The sequence below is a fragment of the Macrotis lagotis genome, chromosome 1 (genome assembly GCF_037893015.1).
Source record: "Macrotis lagotis isolate mMagLag1 chromosome 1, bilby.v1.9.chrom.fasta, whole genome shotgun sequence".
Taxonomy (NCBI): Eukaryota; Metazoa; Chordata; class Mammalia; order Peramelemorphia; family Peramelidae; genus Macrotis; species Macrotis lagotis.
Window position 1 is genome coordinate 292,385,764 of NC_133658.1, and position 21,606 is coordinate 292,407,369.

Here is a 21,606-nt window from a genome sequence, read left to right on the forward strand (position 1 = left end):
ACACACACACACACACACACACACACACACACACTACAAGAACTAAATGCCAGATGCCAGCAAGTTACCTGGCATAGAACATATGCTTGTCTTCCTTTCAGCAGCAGAAAGATTCAGAGCAGGCTATAGACCCCTTCCTTGGTTTCCTTTCAAACAGGAGAAAGATCCAGAGCAGGTTATAGACCCTTTAGCATCTACACATTTATTAACCCAACCAAAATGCTCCACAAACATATTCCAGAAAGAGTGGGAAATAGAACTGTTCAACAATGTTATTTAAGAAACTCAAATCACAAATAGCACAAGATCTTTCAGTTAGTTCCACCCCATATTATTAAGATGTCCTTAGCCCAACTACACCCAGGAGTGTGAGAGTGTAATAAAATTACCAGGTCCTCCTAATTCAGGGGGTTATCCAGGCACATATCCCAAACTGTCACAAAGGGATAAGATCAACAAGCTAAAGAAACTGATCCTGAATACTCCTTATGAGAAGTCTTATAATATATACTATGAGTCTCATACTTCCAAGAAAGGTAAATGAGAGAAAAGTCCCAAGTCCCCTAAGTTATAGCTTTCACAGCTATGGCAGGAGTAGAAAAGGACTTTAAACAAATCCTTTCTCCTCCTAACAGATGAGAGGACTGGGACAGTTCTTACGTCTTATTCTGTGTAATGAACCTTTGGGCAATCTGGTGAAGCCTATAGATCCCTTCTCAGAAGAACCCCTTTGAATAAAGGAAATGCTCAACTTCAGTTAGAGATGAGAAAAATAAAGAAATAATTTTCACCCCATTCAAGTTCATGGATTTCTTCAAATCTATACCCTGAGGGTCCATATTCCTCAGATGAATTAGACTTGAAGAAGTAGTGGCTTTGCCCAGACCCCCAATCAAGGTCAACAACTTATTGTTGAAGTAATGAGTTATCTCAGCTCTTAATTCTCTGTTTCACCTATGCCTTTTTTTTTAGGGTTTTTTTTTTTTGTAAGGCAAATAGGGTTAAGTGGCTTGCCCAAGGCCACACAGCTAGGTAATTAATAAGTGTCTGAGACCGGATTTGAACCCAGGTACTCCTGACTCCAATGCTGGTGCTATATCCACTATGCCACCTAGCCGCCCCCTCATCTATGCTTTTTTGAAAAACATGATTCCAAGGAAAAGCAATCAAAGATAATTTTTTTATATGAATTAAGCTCCCTCTTCCTTTGTGTGTGGGGTGTTTTGCTTTTTGCAAGGCAATGACTTGCTCAAGGTCAACCAACTAGCTGATTATTAAGTGTCTGAGGTCACATTTTAACTCAGATCCTCCTGACTCCAGGGCTGATTCCTTTATTCACTGTGCCACCTAGCTGCCTCCCTCTAAGATTGTTTAAAAAAAAAAAGTCACTTTCAAAATCCTGACTAACCCAACTCCTCACTGATCTTATATTAAATGCATTATATTAAAAGCTCACTCTGTACTAAATCATTTTAAAAAGTTTTTTCTTCACCGTCCTATCCACCCTTTATGTCTTATTTCCATAGGAAGACAGTAATTTCCTTGAGAGAACTGACTAGGTCTTCTATTATTCTTTAATCTCCCTCCAATATTCATTGAGACCAAATTATTTTAATTATTTGAGCTTTTACAAGCTGCAGTCTAAAAATACGCTTATATTTGAATTCAGGTTCTAACACCTACTTGGGAGTTTGACCTTTAGCATGTCACTTTACCTGTATCTTCATCTATAAAATGAGAATAATAGTATTTAACACTACTATCAATTTCCTGGGGTCATGGTGAGGAAATTTCTGTATGCCTTAGATTTTACAAAATAAGAGTTGTCATCTCATCCCTACCCCACCCCTCATTCTATCATGAACTTACCCGGTTGGCTGTCACAGCCAAATTCTGAAGGTTCTGTAGAAGTCCAATGTCAGCAGGGATAAAGGTCAAATTGTTGTGACTGAGATCCAGGTAGCGTAGCTTGCGGCAGTAGAAGAGCTGTGTAGGTATTTTCTCTATCTTGTTGCGGTTCAGATAGAGACGCTCCAGGTTAGTGAGGTTCCCGATCTGGATGGGGATGTAGGCAATTTGGTTGTACCACAGCTTAAGGCAGGTGAGGCGATGCAGGTGCTGGAAACTGATGATCTCTTCTATGGTCTTGAGGTTGTTGTCCTTCAGATCGATTTCCTGTAGATTGTGGAGACTGAAGATGGAATGTGGGATGCGTTCCAAATCACAGCGGATCAATTCCAGTTCAGTCAGGTTCACCATCTTCTTCAGGCTGTTGAGGACAATCAGCTTGGTCCCTTCATTGTTGATGGAAAGTTTCTGGAGGTGGACCCCCACATCTGTGACCACCTGTGGCAGCTTGGTCAGGTTGCTCTTGAGTCGCAGGACCTTGAGCCGCTTCAGCTCCCGCAGACCATCTATCACAATAAAGCGGTTGTTCTCGGCACTCAGGTTGCCCGTCAGGTGGAGCTCCTCCAAGGTCTTTAAGCTATAGATCCACAGAGGGATCTCTTTGATGTCAGTGAACTTGATGTGCAAAGCCTTGAGATTCTCTCTCAGGAAGGCCAGGGCAGGGGCCTCAATCTTGGCTGCTGTGTGGTACAGCCAAAGCTCCTTGAGACTGGTGAGCTGGGCGATGCTGGGAGGGATGGTCACATCAGGGATGAGCTCCAGCTTGAGTACCTCCAGCTCAATGAGATCAAAGACTGTGTCTGGAATCCCACTCAGCATGAATAGGTGCAGCTCCAGCTTATCCTGGGAGTTTTTGGTGATGCGCTGCCTCAACTTCTCCAACGTCCACTCATTGTTGAGGTTCAGCTGCCGTAACTTATTTTCACTCACCTCTGAGAGGAAGACAGCAAAGCGCTTGGAATAAAGGGGGTCATACTGGTCAATAAGGTGCAACATGAAGGCAAAGTCATTCTTCACATCAGGAATATCACTATAACTGCTCTCCTCCCGAATGGATTCAAATGAGTACTTTTTGAGGGAGCGCCGGAGCATCCACCATAGTGTGTACATGCATATCAGGCCATAGAAGATCACCAGACTAATATAGAAAGAAGCCAGGATCTTGAAGAGAGTGGCTAGAGGGTGGGCACAGCGGTAGGTGCGATAGCCTGTTAGGCTCTGAATATCTACAGTACAGTCAACATCAAATTTGATATTGTTGACATAGTATACCGTGTAGCTAATGATTAGAATAAACTTGATCACCTTGATGATTGTCTGCCGCATGTAGAGGCGGTAAACAATGTCCCCTTCCTCCACATGAGTCCGAAATTTCTTCACTTTCTCAAAGAGAGCTTTAGCCTGTTCTCCTTCCTTCTTGTCTAGTACTCCTGTCTCTGACCGGTCCACGATGCCTTGCTCAATTCTAGACTTGCTCCTCTGTAACATGGGCACAGTAGCCTCCACATCTTCACTCACAATTGAAGACTTCTTCTCCATGGAACCATTCATCTTGTTAAAGGCTGGCTTAGGGTCACTCTCCTCCACCACTGTCTCTGAGAGTGCCCGGGTAGTCCAAGGTGAGTCAAAACATTTAAGCAGGATAGAGACAAAGTGCTCCAGTTTGGAGCTGGTCCGGGGAAACTTGAACCAAAAGTTACTGCAGGCCAAGAAGATAAGTGTATGGAGCAGCACCAAATAGGGAAAATACTTGGCGAACCAGTGGAGCCGGTTCTCATAGCATACCGCATCCACATAGTTGTACTGATGCCGATCGAGGTCATACCTGATTCCTTTGGGCCCTGGGTCTGGAGGTGGAAGAATTGTAGAATTGAGATAGGTGGGATCTGGGGCAGGAGTAGACCAACCTTGAAAGGAATCATTGCAGGAGTCTTTAGTAACCCATTTACAAGGGAGACAGATCATCTTGTCCTGGGTGACCTGAAGGGTCCCCCCAAATACAGCAATCATCAGCATGACAATGGATATGTAATCTGTGAAGACATCCCACCATGGCTTCAGGATTCGATAAGCTGGCTGAGTATCAGCAAAGTACCGGAGCTCTGTGACAGGAATCATGATTTAAACCTGAAAGGAACCCATAGGTAGGTATTATTGGAAGAGGGCAGCCTGATTTCCCCCTCAGAAGAATTATTAAGAGTAGGACAATAGACCAATTGTTTTAAATTCTAAATGAAAATCACACCCTTATCATTTAGATAACATTTCTGTCAGAGAAGCTTAAATGGCCCGGTAGGGAAACCAATAGGTAACCCTATTTACAGAAGGGAAACAAGATGAGAAACTAGGTGATTTGTCTGTGAACACAGGGTGAAAATCAGAAGGAGAGACAAAAATGAGACCTGGTTTACCGATATGTAATGGAAGATTCTATCCATGAGGCCTTTCACTCAATCATTAGATCACAACTAATAAATTAACTTCCTTTAGTTCTATTTCCACATAATAATCATTTTTCTGTGTCAACCAAAAAGATTGTCTAACTTGAATCTTGCTTTTTACTAACTCAAAGTAACACCTGAAGGATATCTAATTTTTCAAATTAATCCTCTCCTAGATAACCAAAGGAAATATTTAATATACCTTCATTTCATTCCAACAGACTTAATTCAAGGTAACAACACTTTTCAGTGAAGAGAATGTCTAGGTAATTTGAATTTGGTCACTCTACCATTAACAAAATAACAAAATAATCTCTATTCAAACATCACCTAAATATTTCATGGCTTTGATATACCTAGGAAATGCTAAAATAACTGTGAAAGGACAAGGGTGAAAAAAGAGAGGATATTAAGGGTTATACAGAAAAGAATTAAGGCACTTGGATCAACATGGCTGTTAACCATGATACATCTGGAAAAAAAAAAACCAAAAACAGATGCCATGAGCCTTGATTCCCTAGGCTAATAGAGCTAAGACCACAGGTTTCCAGAAGCCAGGTCATAGCAGGACTAGCATATACCATCCCCTGGACTATGCTCTCTTTGGAGGGCTTAATTAGATCATAAGCAGAGTGACTGAAGGCTAGGTCATTCCAGTAAAAGGACTGGAGGAGAGAGTGGCACAGGAATGGCTTTGTGAATCCACAGGATGGTAGCAAGATCTCTTAATAACAGGGATGGGCCTCCCTAAGCCACCTACACTGTGGGGAAACCAGCCCTTTTACAACTTGCTGAATCATTTGGCCCCACCTTCCACTGTCTGGCTACTCTTTATCCTGAACTCCAACAGTCTGCATCCAAAACAATACCTAGAATTTAAACACATGCCAAGAAGAGCCTCTCCAGAAGTCCATAGTGCAAAGAACACAGATAATGGAAGTTGCCATCATACTATATGTCATCTGAAGAGTCCTAAAATCAGAGCTTTGAGTCATATGGCCCAGCTGCCCTTATACTAAAACAGTTCTCTCTGACTCTCTCAGACAGGGCACCAACACTGAAGGTAGGGTGGGTGTCCCTGGGAAGGATGTGGTTACAATTGCTCAGTCTTTAAAGGGTGGGGGATGGGAAAAGGAGGTATGAAATAGAGAAAGAGGATCTAGACCTAAGCCAAATTCAAGTCTTTAATGAAAAAACTGGGTCCCTTCAATTCTCAGATACTTTACCCTTATTTAATATGGATGGATGGATGATTATCTCAAAATCCAAGAAGTAAGCCAAAGTTCTTTTGTTTTACAGTGATGCAGTCATGCAGTCAGAAAAGGATGAGAGAGCAATGGTTTTGGCAGATTCAGTCAAGAAAATTAACCTAATAAAGTCAAGTTCTCTCCAAGGATATTTGAGATAGAGGCTTAAGTTAGGAGCAGTTCTCTCTGTTCGGTTCCATCAGGGGACATAGGTCTGGTCTGATTATTATTGTCAAGCCACTCTGGGTAGTTTCCTTAAAGGAGGATGGGAAAGCTGACTCAGGGCAAGCCAAGAAGCTTGGTTATAGCAAAAATTTGAGGTAATACAGTTCAATTCTCCTATTAACATATCAGGAAGAGAAATGATTTTGGATTGGCTCATAAGTAAACTGGTAGGGGAGATATAGTTAGAGGGCAAAATCCAACAGGCTTTTCTACCCATGTCCCTCCCTCAGAACATGGAAGGAGAGAGATTAAGGTTCAGAGGATAGCTGTCCATCTTCAAAGGCCTGTTCTTTTTGGACAAGGCAAGTATTAATGAGATGCTCTAAGTCAAGCTGCTGGATTTCTCCTTAAAAAACACATCTTTGAGAAGTTGTTCTTATAATCTTAAAATAATAAGATATAGGGACAGCTAGGTGGTGCAGTAGATAGAGCACCAGCCCTGGAGTCAGGAGTACCTGAGTTCAAATCCAGCCTCAGACACTTAATGATTACCTAGCTGTGTGGCCTTGGGCAAGCCACTTAACCCCATTGCCTAGCAAAAAAAACCTAAAAAAAATAAGATATAGAAAGGACATCAGACACTATTAATATTTTATGTAATCAGTAAAATTATAATAGTTATAGAAGCCCTATACTAATGTCACATTATGGCCTGCCTCTGGCACTCAAAGATTATCGGAGAACAACAAAAGTACCAGCAGCCATGAATTTCAACTTCTAAGAGGACCTTGGGAACCAGACATTTGCTTTGCCTAAAGCAAAGGTGACCCGAAGGAAAAAAAGGATCAGTGTGGGACTAAGGGAAAGAAGAGTGCCAGTTTGGCTTCGTCTCCCTGGACTCCTAGTTAGTTGCTTTCCTCAGAACAGTTCTTTAATACTATATCTGGCTGCCATGGGCCCACCTTACCCGAGGCCTGGCCTTTGTTGGTCCCTCTTGATTGTCCTGGTCCTTGTCCCCATTATAGGAAATGATTTGCCTTAGGACTTGTGATGAGCTTGTGGGATGGAAGTTCTGCCTCTGCTCAACTACCTGGACTGGGGATTATATCATTCTACCTTTCCAAGTACCTAAAAAGCTTGGTTCCCTTGATTATACTACAGATAAAACTTAGCTAGGACCAGGGAACGTTATCTTGCTATAAAGGCTTCCTATGAATCCTGGAAATGAATGACCCCTTTCCACACCTTAGTTAGAAGTTCAAGTTCTCCTGCACTGTTATTGGTGATTTGCTTTCTAAATAAAGAAAAAAGCCATCTATGGGGAAAAAAAAGAAACCAGGAAGGATGGGAAGCCTGGAGGGATTTGCATAAACTGATGCTGAGCAAGATGATTAGAACCAGAAGACCATTGTACACTCTAACTGCAACATGGGGATGATTGTCAACCTTAATGGACTTGCTCATTCCATTAGTGCAAGATTCAGGCACAATATTGGGGAACCTGCGATGGAGAATACCATCTGTATCCAGAGAAAGAATCGTGGAGTTTGAACAAAGACCAAAGTCTATTACCTTTAATTAAAAAAAAAAAAAGCTGTTATCTTATTCTGTAATTTTGCTATCTCTTATACTTTATGTTTCTTCCTTAAGGATATGATTTCTCTTTCAACACATCCAACTTAGATCAATGTATACCATGGAAACAATGTAAAGACTAACAGACTGCTTTCTGTGGGGGGGGAGGGAAGCAAGATTAGGGGAAAAATTGTAAAATTCAAAATAAATAAAATCGGGGTGGCTAGGTGGCACAGTGGATAGAGCACTGGCCCTGGAGTCAGAAGTACCTGGGTTCAAATCCAGTCTCAGACACTTAATAATTACCTAGCTGTGTGGCCTTGGGCGAGCCACTTAACCCCATTGCCTTGCAAAAACCTAACCCCCCCCAAAACAAAACAAAATAAAATCTTTCTTAAAAAAAAAAAAATTGGTCTCGGAGCAGAGAGGACCAGCCTGGCTAAGTACAGAGAAGCCACAAGGTGACAAAATATTTGGCCATGGCTACTCAGAAAATAAAAATACAAAATAGCCCTCAGACTTGAGAAATGCCTTTCCACCTCCTCAGTGACAATGAATAATGAAAAAGGAGGCAAATGAGATGGTTTTTAGATTAGTGATAAACATGAACTTAATTGATGGTACTCTATATATGAGATCCTTGTTCAAAAGATCACAAGGAAATATTACTTGAGGAACCAAACTGAATAACTATTAATATTCTCTTTATAAAAGAAACCAGAAGATAGAAGTTATAAGTAAATGATGAATGACTCAGAGGTTCTCTGATGATCAATTATCAATTAACAGGCATTTTAGGTGCCAGGTGCTAAGGGCAGCTAGGGACATAAATATAACAGTAAGACAACCTTTGCTCTCAAAGAATCTAATATTCTATACATGGATACAATATGTTCACAGATGAGAAAATATGACATACGCACAAAATAAACACACAATGAATGATTGGGGAGAGGAGGAAGTTTGCACTAAAAACCAAGGAAATGAGAGAAACCTCTTGAAAGGGGTGGTACACCTAGGACAAGCTTGGTTCCAGAAGTCTTATGTGAAGAGGGAGGCCAGAACAAACATGGTGGGCAGTGAGGACTGGCCAGCCTGTGCAAAGAAAAGTGTGGAGGCAGTAGATACAATGTTATGGAGGAGAAATGGCAGGCAGGCTAGTTTGGCTAGACCACAGACCGCATGGTGCCCGGCAATGTGTAATCAGCCTGAGAAGAAGATAGGTTGAAGCCAGATTGGGAAGGTATGCCAAACAGACATTTGTATGATCCCAGAAAGTCTCTGAAGCAACATGGGCAGTCAGAGGACCATTACTTTAGCATGTGTGGAAGAAGTACTGGAGAGCCACAGGAAGAGCCTTTAGTAGGCTCTTTCTATTCCTTCAGGAAAAGCAGCAATGAGGTCCCAGACTAGTTGGATAAAGTCATAGTCATGGCAATCATATGAAACAAGAAGAAAGTTCAGTCACAGAGAAGCAGGACAGTGTTAGAATTATGTTAAATCTAATATATACCTAATTCATCCCCCAAACCAAGCTGTACGTAATAGAAACTTACACACACACACACACACCTTTTATGCATGTAAAAATGATAATGTTTGTTGATATCTGGCAGTTTATAATAAAAACACATTTTTTAAAAGTAAGGTAAGTAATGAGGCAGCTGGCCTTAGAGCACTGACCCTGGAGTCAGGAGAACCTGAGTTCAAATCCAGCCTTAGACACTTAATCCTTGGGCAAGTCACTAACCCCACTGCCTTGCAAAAAAAAAAAGAAAAGGAAAAAGTAGAGGTAAAAGGTAAAGAGGTGAAAAAAGGAAGCAGAGGATGTAAGTCTGAGGGGATAATAAGGTCAAATGGACGTGGTTTTTTAAGTATGGGAGAAAACATGTTTGAAGGCTGTAGAGAAAGCAATCAATCATTAGGAAAGAAAAGGATTGGGATTGGTAGGAAAATTCCTCAAAGATCAAGTCAGCAGGGCTACTTGATTTCCTCTTTAGTGTTCAACATGGAAGCAAGAACAGGAAACGAAGATGATGTAAATAATTCAGCATCTAGATAGAAATGAACTGTGTGCCATAGGGCAGTGGAACAAGTGGTTTGAGAATCCAAGACAGTGCTAAAATTGAACTGGAGCAAAACCAGGATAGGAATGACACAAGAAACCAAGATGAGTCTGATGTTGGGGGTAAGGACAGAAAATAGATTTAAGGAAGGCTGAAGCCCAGCTTCGGTCAGATGCAGGAATTTCAGAATTCGAACAGATGTAGGAAATAATGAGATCAAGGGTATGACAGCACCTTGTGGCTGAGGTAGAATGAAGGTGAAGATCAGCTGATGAACTATAGAATGATATGCAAAATAATGAGAAAACATTAAAAGAACTTTATAATTCAAAATAATGTTCTCATTTTTTTTTTTTAGGTTTTTGCAAGGCAAATGGAGTTAAGTAACTTGCCGAAGGCCACACAGCTAGGTAATTATTAAGTGTCTGAGGCCAGATTTGAACTCAGGTACTCCTGCCTCTAGGGCCAGTGCTCTATCCACTGCACCACCTAGCCACCCCAAAATAATGTTAATAACTGTCATTCAAGAAGTATAATGGTAAAAGCTTCTCTTGATAGAGAAGTGATGGGGTACAGTCATAACATGACTTAGGTCTTTGTTTTGCTGAATTGTTTTTTTATGTAAAGGAAGGGTTCTATAAAGAAGAATTAATTGGAAAAGTGACAATTAAAACATTAATATATACAAAGCAATTTTTAAAATCCATAGGATGGGCAGCTAGGTGGCACAGTGGCCTGGAACTGGCCTGGAATCAGGAGAACCGGGTTGTCCTCAGATACTTAATTAACTAACTGTGTGATCTTGGGCAAGTCACTTAACCTCACTACCGTGCAAAAATAAAATAATAAAATAAAATCCATAGGATGCAACTCAATTAGTCCCTAGGGGAAAAAAATCATACATTAACAAAAAAAAAGTTAGTGAGCTGTATATGCAATTTTAAAAACTAAATTTAAAAAATAAAAACAAAAGAAGAATTAAAAAAACTAAGAGAAAATAACTAAATTGGAAACAAAAAGCTCACAGAAATATAAAACAGAAATAAAATTAAAAACTGATTAAAAAAACTAATGAAAGTGACAAATTCTTAGTTAATTTGATTAGAGAGACGTTAACAGAAAATTAATAAAATAGCAAATGAACAAAGTAAAATCACAGCAAAACCAGAAATAAAATACTAGAACATCAAGGGAAATGACAATACTTCTTGTTCTCAATTATCAAAATATCTGGCTAAAAAATTGAGAGAAGAATGGAACAAACAAGGGAGATTCAAAAATAACAGAACTCAATACAGCAATAAAAGTAGAAAAAAATAAGTTACCTACAGAAAAACTTCCCATTTGTTAAAAAAGTGCAGTCTGGTAGAAATTAATGTTGGACCCAACACACCTTATACCATACTCCACAATACATCCTAAATTCACATGTGACCTTAATATTTAAGGCCATAATATAAAAAATTTAGAAAAAAAACCAGATCATGTATTTCTCACAGCTATGGATAGGAGATGTATTATTCTTAACTAAACAAGAGAAATAATTTACAAAATAATGATTATTTGAAACTGAAAAGTTTTGCATAGGATGAGAAAGTAGTTGAATAGGAAAAAAAATCTTTTTTTTCAATTGTAACAGGAGTTTTATATCCAAAATATATAGAATGAATAAGTAAATGGACCACTGATATATGATCAAAGGATATGAACAAATAGTTTTCAAAAGAAGAACTGCAAAGTATTCAGTCACATTGGAAAAATGCTCTAAATCACTAATTATAAGAGAAATACAAATCAAAATCTCAGATTTTATACCTCATACTCTGCAAATCGGCAAAAATTACCAAAAAATGGCAAGACTCAATATTGGAAGAGTTGTGAAAAAATAAGACAGACACATTAATACAATGTTTTTGAAGCTGGGAATGGTACAACCACCATTAGGGAAAGCAATTTGGAATTTTGTCAATATAATGACTAAAATGTCCATACCCTTTGAACCAGAGATTCCATTATTGGGCTTATATTCTTTATAAGAAAAAAGTCCCCATAAACTCAAAATTATTTTTAGCAGCCCTTTTTATGACAGCTAAGAATTAGAAACAAAGCAGACATTCATTGACTTGAGGAATAGCTAAACAAATTATGGTACATAAATATAATGAACTATTAATGTGCCATAAGAAATATGTATGATATTACTAGCTATGTAACCTTGGGCAAGTCACTTAAACTACTCTTGCAAAAAAACAAAAAATATGTGTGATGAATAGAGGATCATATAAAGATTTATATGAACTGATATAGAATGAAGTAAAGTACTCAAGAAAACTGTATACAGTAACTATAAATCATTAATTTAACAAAATATTAAAGATCAAGTAGGCCTCAAATGAAGAGATATAAGAATATACTTCCAAACCTATCTCTTTCAAGTACACAGTACACATTTTCAGACCTTAATTTATTAATCAGTTGTTGTGCTTCCTATTATGTCATATGGGAATGGCTCTTAGGGAGGGGATTGGAAGAGGAATACAAGGCATTTTCTGGTGATGTCAGAAATTACTGTTGCTATTGTTCAGTGGTTCAGTTGTATCTATCTCTTTAGGACCCCGTGGATAATAGCATGCCAGTGCTGTCCTTGGGGTTTTCTTGGCAAAGACATTGCAGTGGTTTGTCATTTCCTTCTCCAAGAGATTAAGGCAGAGGTTTGAGGTCAGATATGAATTCAAGTCTTCCTGACTCCAGGCCCAGAGTGCTAGCTTCCTCGATGTAGGAAATAGAAAATACCAAAAATTATTTTTAAAAATTATTTATTAAAAACTTACAATATTTAAGGTACTAGGACTAGGTAATAATGATTTAAAGAAAACATTGAAAACAATCCTTTCAGTAAAAGAAATGTTATTCTTCAAAGAGATCAGGAAAAACCTACTATAAAAAAGTGGTCCCAAGGATTCCAAGTGGTGGAAGAGGACAAGTATTCCATGCTTGAGGTGCAGCTTTAGCAGAGGCAGGAGATGGAAAAAAAGGAATGGCAAACAGCAAGAAGACTAACTTGAACACAGTTTGTGAGTGAGAATAATGGCAAATAAGTCTGGAAAGATAGGCTGGAATGAACTTTAAAGGGCTTTAGATTCTAAACAGGAGACTGTAATTTATCCTAGAGGTAAAAATGAGCCCAAGGATGGTATTTGAGTAAATGAAAGATATGATTAGGCCCAGCTTTAAGAATATCAACTTGGAACATGTATGGAGAATGGAGGAAGGAGAGCAACAATCTGATGTTTCAGTAATCTATATGATTAAACTGTGAACAAGGATTGTGGCCATATGTGAGAAAGAAAAGGGAAATGGATACGAAAGGTTTTGTTACCACAGAATCAACAATTTTGGCAAAGAAAAAAGATATAAGTAAAATAGTGCCACTCTAATTTATTTAAAGCAAACTACTGAGACAGAAAAATGGAGAACGGAAAAAGGAAAAGAAGAATGAAACAAACTCAATCTCTCACCATTTTTAACACAAGTTTAATTGATTCAGTCCACCTAACACCAAAAGAGACTAGAAAGTTTCTAGAAGAGATCAATAATCACTCAAAGGTTCAGTGTACTGAACTACTCAAACAAAAACAAATGAATGAATAAGGAATGCCTATTGCTAATAGGCTATGGAGCTGAAAGGAAAGCCTGTAAAGTTTGTTCATCAATTCATGTTTAGATGACAATGCAGGGGCACAATGAATGGAATCCAGCTTTGAAGAGGAGAATAAGTTCAGGCTGGCATTAAAGTTTTGTGTGCGTGTTTTGTTTTTTTTTTTATATTTTTCAAGGCAATGGGGTTAAATGGCTTGCCCAAGGCCACACAGCTAGGTAATTACTAATTGTCTGAGACTGGATTTAAACCCAGGTACTCCTGACTCCAAGGCTGGTGCTCTATCCACTGAGCCACCTAGCTGCCCTTGGCATTAAGTTTTGGAAACTACATGGTGCCTCCAAAAATTCAGGCTTCTTCCTAAAACAAAATCCATTATTTTTCTACTAATCTCTCAATTTATAGACCAATGCACATTTTATCAAATCCTTACTATGCACTAGGCATTGTGATAGCCACAAATTATAAAATACAACAGGCAAAGGAATCAAAATTACAGGTCATATAAAGGGCAATAGCATTTGGTGAATATATATAAGTAGGTTGTAGCATATTCCAAATGAAGACTTATGCAGGAGAAACTACATTAATTTTTTTTTTTTAGGTTTTTTTGCAAGGCAGATGGGGTTAAGTGGCTTGCACAAGGCCACACAGCTAGGTAATTATTAAGTGTCTGAGACCGGATTTGAACCCGGGTACTCCTGACTCCAGGGCCAGTGCTTTATCCACTATGCCACCTAGCAGCCCCTACATTTAAATTTTAAAGGATATTCTTATTCCATTGGGAATGTTATGTGGCCAATCAATTCTTTTCTCTTTTTTGCAAGGCAAATGGGGTTAAGTGGCTTGCCCAAGACCACACAGCTAGGTAATTACTAAATTACTGAGGCCACATTTGAAGTCAGGTACTCCTGACTCCAGAGCCAGTGCTCTATCCACTGTGCCACCTAGACGCCCCACTGCGTCACCTAGCTGGCCTCCAATCAATTCTTAAAATAACTGCAAACTATTCACAACCATGTAAGTCATAAATAAGAGAAATACAAATCAAAAGAGAGGTTTCATCTCGCACCCAGAAAATCTACAAAGATAACAAAAAAAACAAGAGTACAGGATTGTGGAAAGATGAACTCATTAATGTATTATTAATAGAGCTATATACTGGTAACCATTTTGGAAGGCCATTGGAATTGTGCAAAAAAAAAGTGACTAAAATAGCCATACCCTTTGACCAGAGATACTACTGCTAGGCATATTACCCTCAATGGATCAATGACAATAAGAAAGATTCACAGAATCACCAGGTATACCTTCAGGTATACCACAATAAAAGTGCTTTGTGATAGAAAAAAAATTGGAAACCAAGTTGATGCCCATCATATGGGAAATAGCTAATCAAAATGTAGTCCATGGATGTGATGGAATATTACTGTACTATAAAAAAACAAAGGGGGCAAGTTAGGTGATACAGTGGATAAAGCACTGGTTCTGGAGTCAGGAGAACCTGAGTTCAAATCCGGTCTCAGAAACTTAATACTTAGCTGTATGACCTTCAAGTGACATGAGCAACCCCACTGCCTTGCAAAAAATTAAAAAAAAAATACATACATAGAAGAAAAGCAGAGAAAAACTTCTAGGAACTAGTACAGAAGGAAATAAGAAGAACCAGGATAGCAATGACAACATAGAAACAACAAAGCAACAGAAATTGAATGAGGCAAAATTTAAAAGATCAAGCTGAGCCCTGAAAAAGTGACTATCCTCCCTCATTCCCCCAATGTGGAATACTGCATAAAACATGAGACTTTTCATTATGATTAGTTTTGTGGCACTTCTTTCCATCATTTTTTTCTTATAATAAATGATTACTATCTGGAAGTGGCAGAGGGGAAAAAAATGAAGGTGCTATAAAAGCAAAAGCTATCAATAAAAACCTATTTTGAAAATCAAGACTATCATTTAGAGAAATGCAACCTGGAAAAGGAGATGGAACACTCGTGGAGCAAGAACAAGGCTGAATGAGAGCCAACTGGAATGTTTCACTGGTATCCAAATAAAATCAAGAAATCAAGGGAAAATTCATCAGAATGAAATAAGTGGACTGTAGGTAGGAACTGTAGAACATAACGGAAAGACATGGATAAGAATCATACAGTATCAAAAGGTGAGGATGGGTTGCAAGCTGTACCACTGAAATATATTGTATTTACTGAACATTTTTTTTTTAGGTTTTTGCAAGGCAAATGGGGTTAAGTGGCTTGCCCAAGGCCACACAGCTAGGTAATTATTAAGTGTCTGAGGCCAGATTTGAACTCAGGTACTCCTGACTCCAGGGCCAGTGCTCTATCCACTGTGCCCCCTAGCTGCCCCCATACTGAACACTTTATTAATTGAGCTTTGTAAACTCTGTAAACTTCCTTTGCAAACTTTTCTCATAGTAACAAAGCAGAGAGTAAAAGTATTGTTTTTTTCCCACAATTAAAGAAACTTGAGTTTCACAGAGCCTCATTAGAAGGAACTTCCTTATGGTTTTACATCTACTGAGTGTAAGAGTTCAGACATCCTGATCTCCGATGAACTAGGCAAAAGACGGTATAATTTAAATAAGATTTTTTTTTTGGAACCTACAAGCAAAGGACCATGGTACTGAGACTATAAACTTTTCCTGTAAGGCAAATGGCCTAGAAGCTTTTGATGACTTTGAGGACCAGTGTTACTACCTCTGTTAAAGGGTGACCTGGTAGAGATACTAATTAAAATATAACTTTTTCCGTGTGTTGGGGCCCACCACTCCTGATTCTTTCTTTCTTTTTTTTATTATTAGTTTTTTTATTTAAGGAAACGGGGTTGAGTGATTGTGATTTGCCCAAGGTCACACAGCTAGGCAGTTATTAAGTGTCTCAGGTCCTCCTGACTCCAGGGCCAGTGCTCTATCCACTATACTACCTAGCTGCCCCCCCCCATTCTTTTTTTTTTTTTAGGTTTTTGCAAGGCAAACAGGGTTAAGTGGTTTGCCCAAGGCCACACAGCTAGGTAATTATTAAGTGTCTGAGACTGGATTTGAACCCAGGTACTCCTGACTCCAAGGCCGGTGCTTTATCCACTATGACACCTAGCTGACCCCCTGCCCCATTCTTTCTTAAGCAACCTACAGGGTTGACCCAGAAAGGGGCTGTGTGAATGCTTTTCCTACCCGACCTGAAGGCTCGTCCAGGAAACACGGTATAAACATGTACCTACACAAATTATTAGGCTGCAACCAGAACTGTTGGTGTTGATTGCTGACTAACTCATTCTCCTAGGAAACTTTGAAAAGATGTAGAAAAATAGGTTACATTGGATCCCAAGGTTTTTTTTTGGTTTTGTTTTTTAGTCTATGTTCAGACAGTCATTCAAGTCATTCTAATACCAACAGCTTTTGGTAAACACTGGAACTGTAAGTGGAACAATAAGGCCCCCAGTTCTAGTTTAACAATAGAAACTCTGCCACCATTTTCGGCCTCAGGAAAAAACTTTAAGTCACTTCCCTTCTAAGCTTCAGTTTTCTCATCTGAAAAATGAAGGTTTTGTCTTCTAGAGTCACTATTCATATTTTTGTCTTTGCCAACTTTCTGGCCTGAGGTAAACCTCAGGGCTGTTTTGATTTGCATTTCTCTTATTAGTAATTCAGTGTTCTTTCACATAATCTTTGTGTCAGAAATCTCTATCAAATTCAAAGAAGTTCCTTAATCCTGCTCTCTAATGTCACCTAGCCTAGACTGTCATCACTTTAGAATCAAATACTTAAGAGAATTTTCTTTCATCTTGGAGGTTAAGGAAAAATGATTTTCCCAATTCCACTTTCCCAGAGGGAGAAATAGAGAGGCATCATGCAGCTAAGCATTTTGTCTCCATTCCTACAGTCCAGTTCCTTCTTATAGCTCTCCATATCTGATGCAAAAACTGCAGTATTCCAGACTTGGCCCCCAAAAAGACATGAGATAGGAGATTGCAAACCTGAAGAGTTTTAGAAATGCTAGATACCTCCTTTCTTTGAAGGGTGAGGAGAAAAATATGATTATGAAACAATGCTAATATTGTCAGTATTGGCTGTGTATTGGCTTAATTTTGCTGAATTTTTTCTTTTCTTTTTTAATTCTTTGTTCTAAGGACATAAAGGATGACCCTCAGGGAGGAAAGAAGGGAGGCCTATGTTGGGAAATGAAGAAAGAAGTAAAAAGATATCAATAAACATTTTAAAACAAACAGATAACCCGTATATGATTCCTTAGTGTCAAGGGCTTAAAGAATATTCTCCTTGAAAGCAAGGGTCAGGGCCCTTAGTCTTGTGAACCAGAAGCCTATTTATCTATCAACCTGGGGTATAAAGAAGTAGAACATGAACTACACACAGTAGAAATGCTCGATCACAAGCCACAGGCCATTGAGCCAGAAGAAAGTCCTAGAGATCACATAGTGACCAATCTCTAAATTTAAAAAAAAAAAAATTTTTTATTTTTAAAATTTTTTTATTTTTTCCAGTTACATATAAAGTTTTCTACATTTTACATTGAGTTTTGCATTTTTCTGCCACCTTCCCTTCCCTCCCCACCCCCATGTCAGTAAACAATCTGATATTGATTGTATAAGTACAATTATGTCCAACATGTTTCTTATTAGTTATGCTATGAAAAAGAAATTAGAACTAAGGGGAAAAAAAGCATGAGAAAGGAAGAAAAAACATAAGAGAAGTTTTAAAAAGTAAATATAGTATGCTTTGCTCTGCATTCAGACTCCATAGTTTTTTCTCAGTATTGTGGTTAGCATTATCCATAATTCAACCTCTAAGTTTTTAGAGAAAAATAAATGAGAACCAAGAGAATTGAAGTCACATGTCCAAGGTCACACAGGCAGTAAAGTAGAACCATCAAACCACTCATGGGCTTCTTATATATACTATAACTTCAGTGATGTTTCGAAGATAAAACCTAATGAAAGACATGGATTTGAATGCTGGCTCTGCCTTTTACCAATTTCCCTGAGGCAAGTCACTTAAACTCCCTATTCCTCTTTTCCTATCTGTGAAATGGGGATAAAATTTTTTATTTCCTTCATTCAACTATAGAGTTGAAATGAAATAACCCAGGAGGCAGTTAGAAAGTAGAGTAGTTAGAGCAGAAAGACCTGAGTTCAAATATGACCTCAGCTACTTGACAAGTGATCCTGGAGCAAGTTACTTAATCCCAACAAAACAAAACAAAACAAAACAAAAAAAATGAAATAGCACACCTTGCAAACTGTAAATCACTAGAGAAATATTGGAAGGGTAGTACAAAACCAGGCACCCAAAGGTCTTGTTATTGGGGCTCCCCACTGATCCATGCTATCATGATTAGGATGGGGGAGGACAGCCTGTTCCAGTTGACTGATGATATCTGTCCTCATGGCAGAGAGGAGGCTACTTCAGAGAGGAGAATCTTTCAAGGTAGCTAATCTGACCACCTGTCCCAAAGTCCAGACAGCTCCTTCCTCCCAAACTCACCATCAGGCCAGTTCAGCCAAGGAAGTTATTCCCTGTGTCTAGGCTAGCTCTCCCATACTTAGACAAAAGATTATGCTCATTAGGAAATGACTAGACCAAAAAGTGGAAAAAAACCCAAAGAATCATAAAAGGGCAGAGGACACCCAAAAGTTAGACAAAGCTACTTCAGAAGGCAGAATGTACTGAATCCTGTGCTTTCTTCACCTATATAACTATGTCAACTCTGCCAGGGAACAATGACAAAATTCAGCATTCCTTGCATTAAGTCTTAAACAGCAGTAAAAGATTCTAAGGACATCCTGGCTGATCCACATTCCAGGCTTTCAATTTCAAGGAAAAGGTCAACATTCCAAATCCCTTATTCTTCTCCACCCACTCAACAGTCTGCCTTCAGAAGAGGGAGGGAGGAGAGGAGAGAGAGGGAGGATTGGGGGGGGGGGAGATTCAGAGCGAGAGAGCATAAGCACATGTATTGGGGGGGGGGGTCTAGCTTCTATCCAGGCAAGCCTACTTCATTACAGTATTCTCCTTGGTCCCATCACTGAGGCGATGTTTCTAACCTTAACAGGTAGGGATGCCACTAAAGATGAGACAGACTGATGTGAGAAGAAAATTCTGCTAAATGCTAAGAGCAGAGCGCTGCTGAACACAAAAGAATGTTAATCTTGAGATTCACTTGCTCTCCCCTAGTTCCTGTTTTCAAAGCTCCCCAGAGTCACTCCCTACCATTCACCAGATCCTGAAACCTGTTGTCAAGGTTGTTGAGTTATCAAGAACAACTAGGTGCTACTCCTTTGAGACAAAATTCTTGCCTCCCCATCACTAATTTCATAATCTTCACAGCTCACCACCCAGGATTCTCCCTACTAGAAGGCTTTCCTTCTTCTTACTATCTCTTTTAGCCTCACAAGGGTCTTCATTCCATCTCTTCTCTAACTTAACCTGTCAGGGTGCCCCTTAAATGTCTTAGGATTCAGTTTAGATCCACTGACTATTTAAAAACAAAAGTTCTGATGCCTTTGGTTGTTTTTATCAGTCATATACCCTCTGACAAAACTCTCCCATTTTTTTGGTCTGGATCTGTAATTTTATTGGACACTTCCCTGTCCCCATACAATTACTTTTTTTTCTTATATTTTGTTTTCCAATTACATTCAATGGTAGTTTCTACCAATTTTTTTTTTGTGAAGTTTTGAGTTTTACTACAATTACTTTTTAATTTAAGCCTTAAGAGTTTCCTGGGTCACTGTAAGGTTTAATGACTTACCAGGGTCAACCTGACAGTCCAGACCTTTGAGGCTGCAAGATCGGCTCTCTGTTCACTAAACCACACAACTCCTATAGAACCCCCTCTTATAACAAGGAAAATCAGTTAAGTAGAAGAGCCACATAGACACATACAAGCACAGACACAATTCTGTACCTGTTGACCTTTATATTTCCAACTTTACATTTTTTATAATTTTTAAGAACATTTTTATGATTGTTCTCTTTTCTAGGAATCAATTATTATTATTATTTATTATTTAGGTTTTTGCAAGGCATTGGGGTTAAGTGGCTTGCCCAAGGCCACACAGCTAATTATTAAGTGTCTGAGGCTGGATTTGAACTCAGGTACTCCTGACTCCAGGGCTGGTGCTCTATCCACTGCATCACCCAGCTGCCCCTAGGAATCAAGATTATTCACCACAATAAATCTGTTTGGTTGCCTTCAAGTGTTATTTTCATTTGTAATTGGAGTCAACTATGCCCAAAGGAACATAAAATCTATCCAGACTCTTTGACTAATGCTAGTTTTCATATGTTCCTCTGAATTCCTATTTATCATTTCTTACAACAGCATATTACACTAATAAGTTACAATTTGTTTAAGGATCTCAAACCATCACCCATTCTATGGACATCCAATTGAGTCCAATTTCTCATTATTAACAAAGTGCAATTAATATTTTGGTATTCAGGGAACCTATCAGTCTTTGAATCTTTTTAGTTCAAAGACCAAAATGGCTTTTTTTTATCTATGTCAATTTTATGGAAGTGGAATGAAGCCTCATAATTATTTTAACTTACTTTATATCTCTTTAGTGATTTGTTCTATATTTCTCATAAAGTTATTGTCTTTTCTTAAACTGTTCAAATATTTTAACCATTTATCTACTAGGGAAACCTAGTAAAAAACCTCTTAAAAGTTAAGCTCTCTTATTCTCCCTTCTTTCTTATTCTTTGTTAAAAGAGATGGCTTTCTGGGAGGAGAAAAAAAGAAGGGGTCTCTTAGAAAACAAAAATGAAGTAAAAATGGGATATCAATAACAATTTAATTTTAAAAAGTACTTCATGCTCCAAAATAATATAATGATTTGGAAAGGATCTAGAAAGTAAAATAGATTAGAATCTATATTCAGTATATAGTATATATAATAATTCATTATTATATGAATACAATCATAAAGTCCATTCATTCTCAGGCTTCACTCTTCTATTATTTCTAGTCTCTCAGAACAACATCAGTCAAGATAGAGGTGGGAGTTAAATATGAAGGGATAATACATTAAACAGATGAAGTTAAGGGGTGAGTGAGGTATGTACTGGGAGAAAAGGAAAGGGGTAGGGGCAGCTAGGTGGCACAGTGGATAGAGCACCAGCCCTGGAGTCAGGAGTACCTGGGTTCAAATTTGGTCTCAGACACTTAATAGTTACCTAGCTGTGTGGCCTTGGGCAAGCCACTTAACCCTGTTTGCCTTGCAAAAAAAAAACCCTAAAAAAAAAAGAAAGGGAAAGGGGAGACAGAGAGACAGGTTGAAAGGAGAGAGAACAGAATAAATGGGGGTGGGGGAACAGGATGGAGAGAAATAAAATTAGTAATGGTAACCGTGGGGAAAAATATTCCTCTGATAAAGATCTAATTTCTCAAACATAGAGAACTGAGTCAAATTTATAAAAAATAAGAGTCATTTCCCAATTGATAAATGATCAAAAGATATAAACAGTTTTCAAACTGGATTAGCAATGCTATCTATAGCCATAT

General features: G+C 38.5%; 1 protein-coding gene across 2 annotated transcripts in view; it reads right to left on the reverse strand.

Moving 5' to 3' along the window:
- Positions 1 to 21,606, reverse strand: part of LRRC8A (leucine rich repeat containing 8 VRAC subunit A) — a 53,062-nt gene that overhangs the window by 17,619 nt on the left and 13,837 nt on the right. For both annotated transcript variants that reach the window (XM_074210989.1, XM_074210987.1), the window contains exon 3: positions 1,870 to 4,035. In XM_074210989.1, the coding sequence (XP_074067090.1) occupies positions 1,870 to 4,026 (2,157 nt within the window). In that variant the 5' untranslated portion in view covers positions 4,027 to 4,035. The remainder of the gene's footprint in view (positions 1 to 1,869; positions 4,036 to 21,606) is intronic.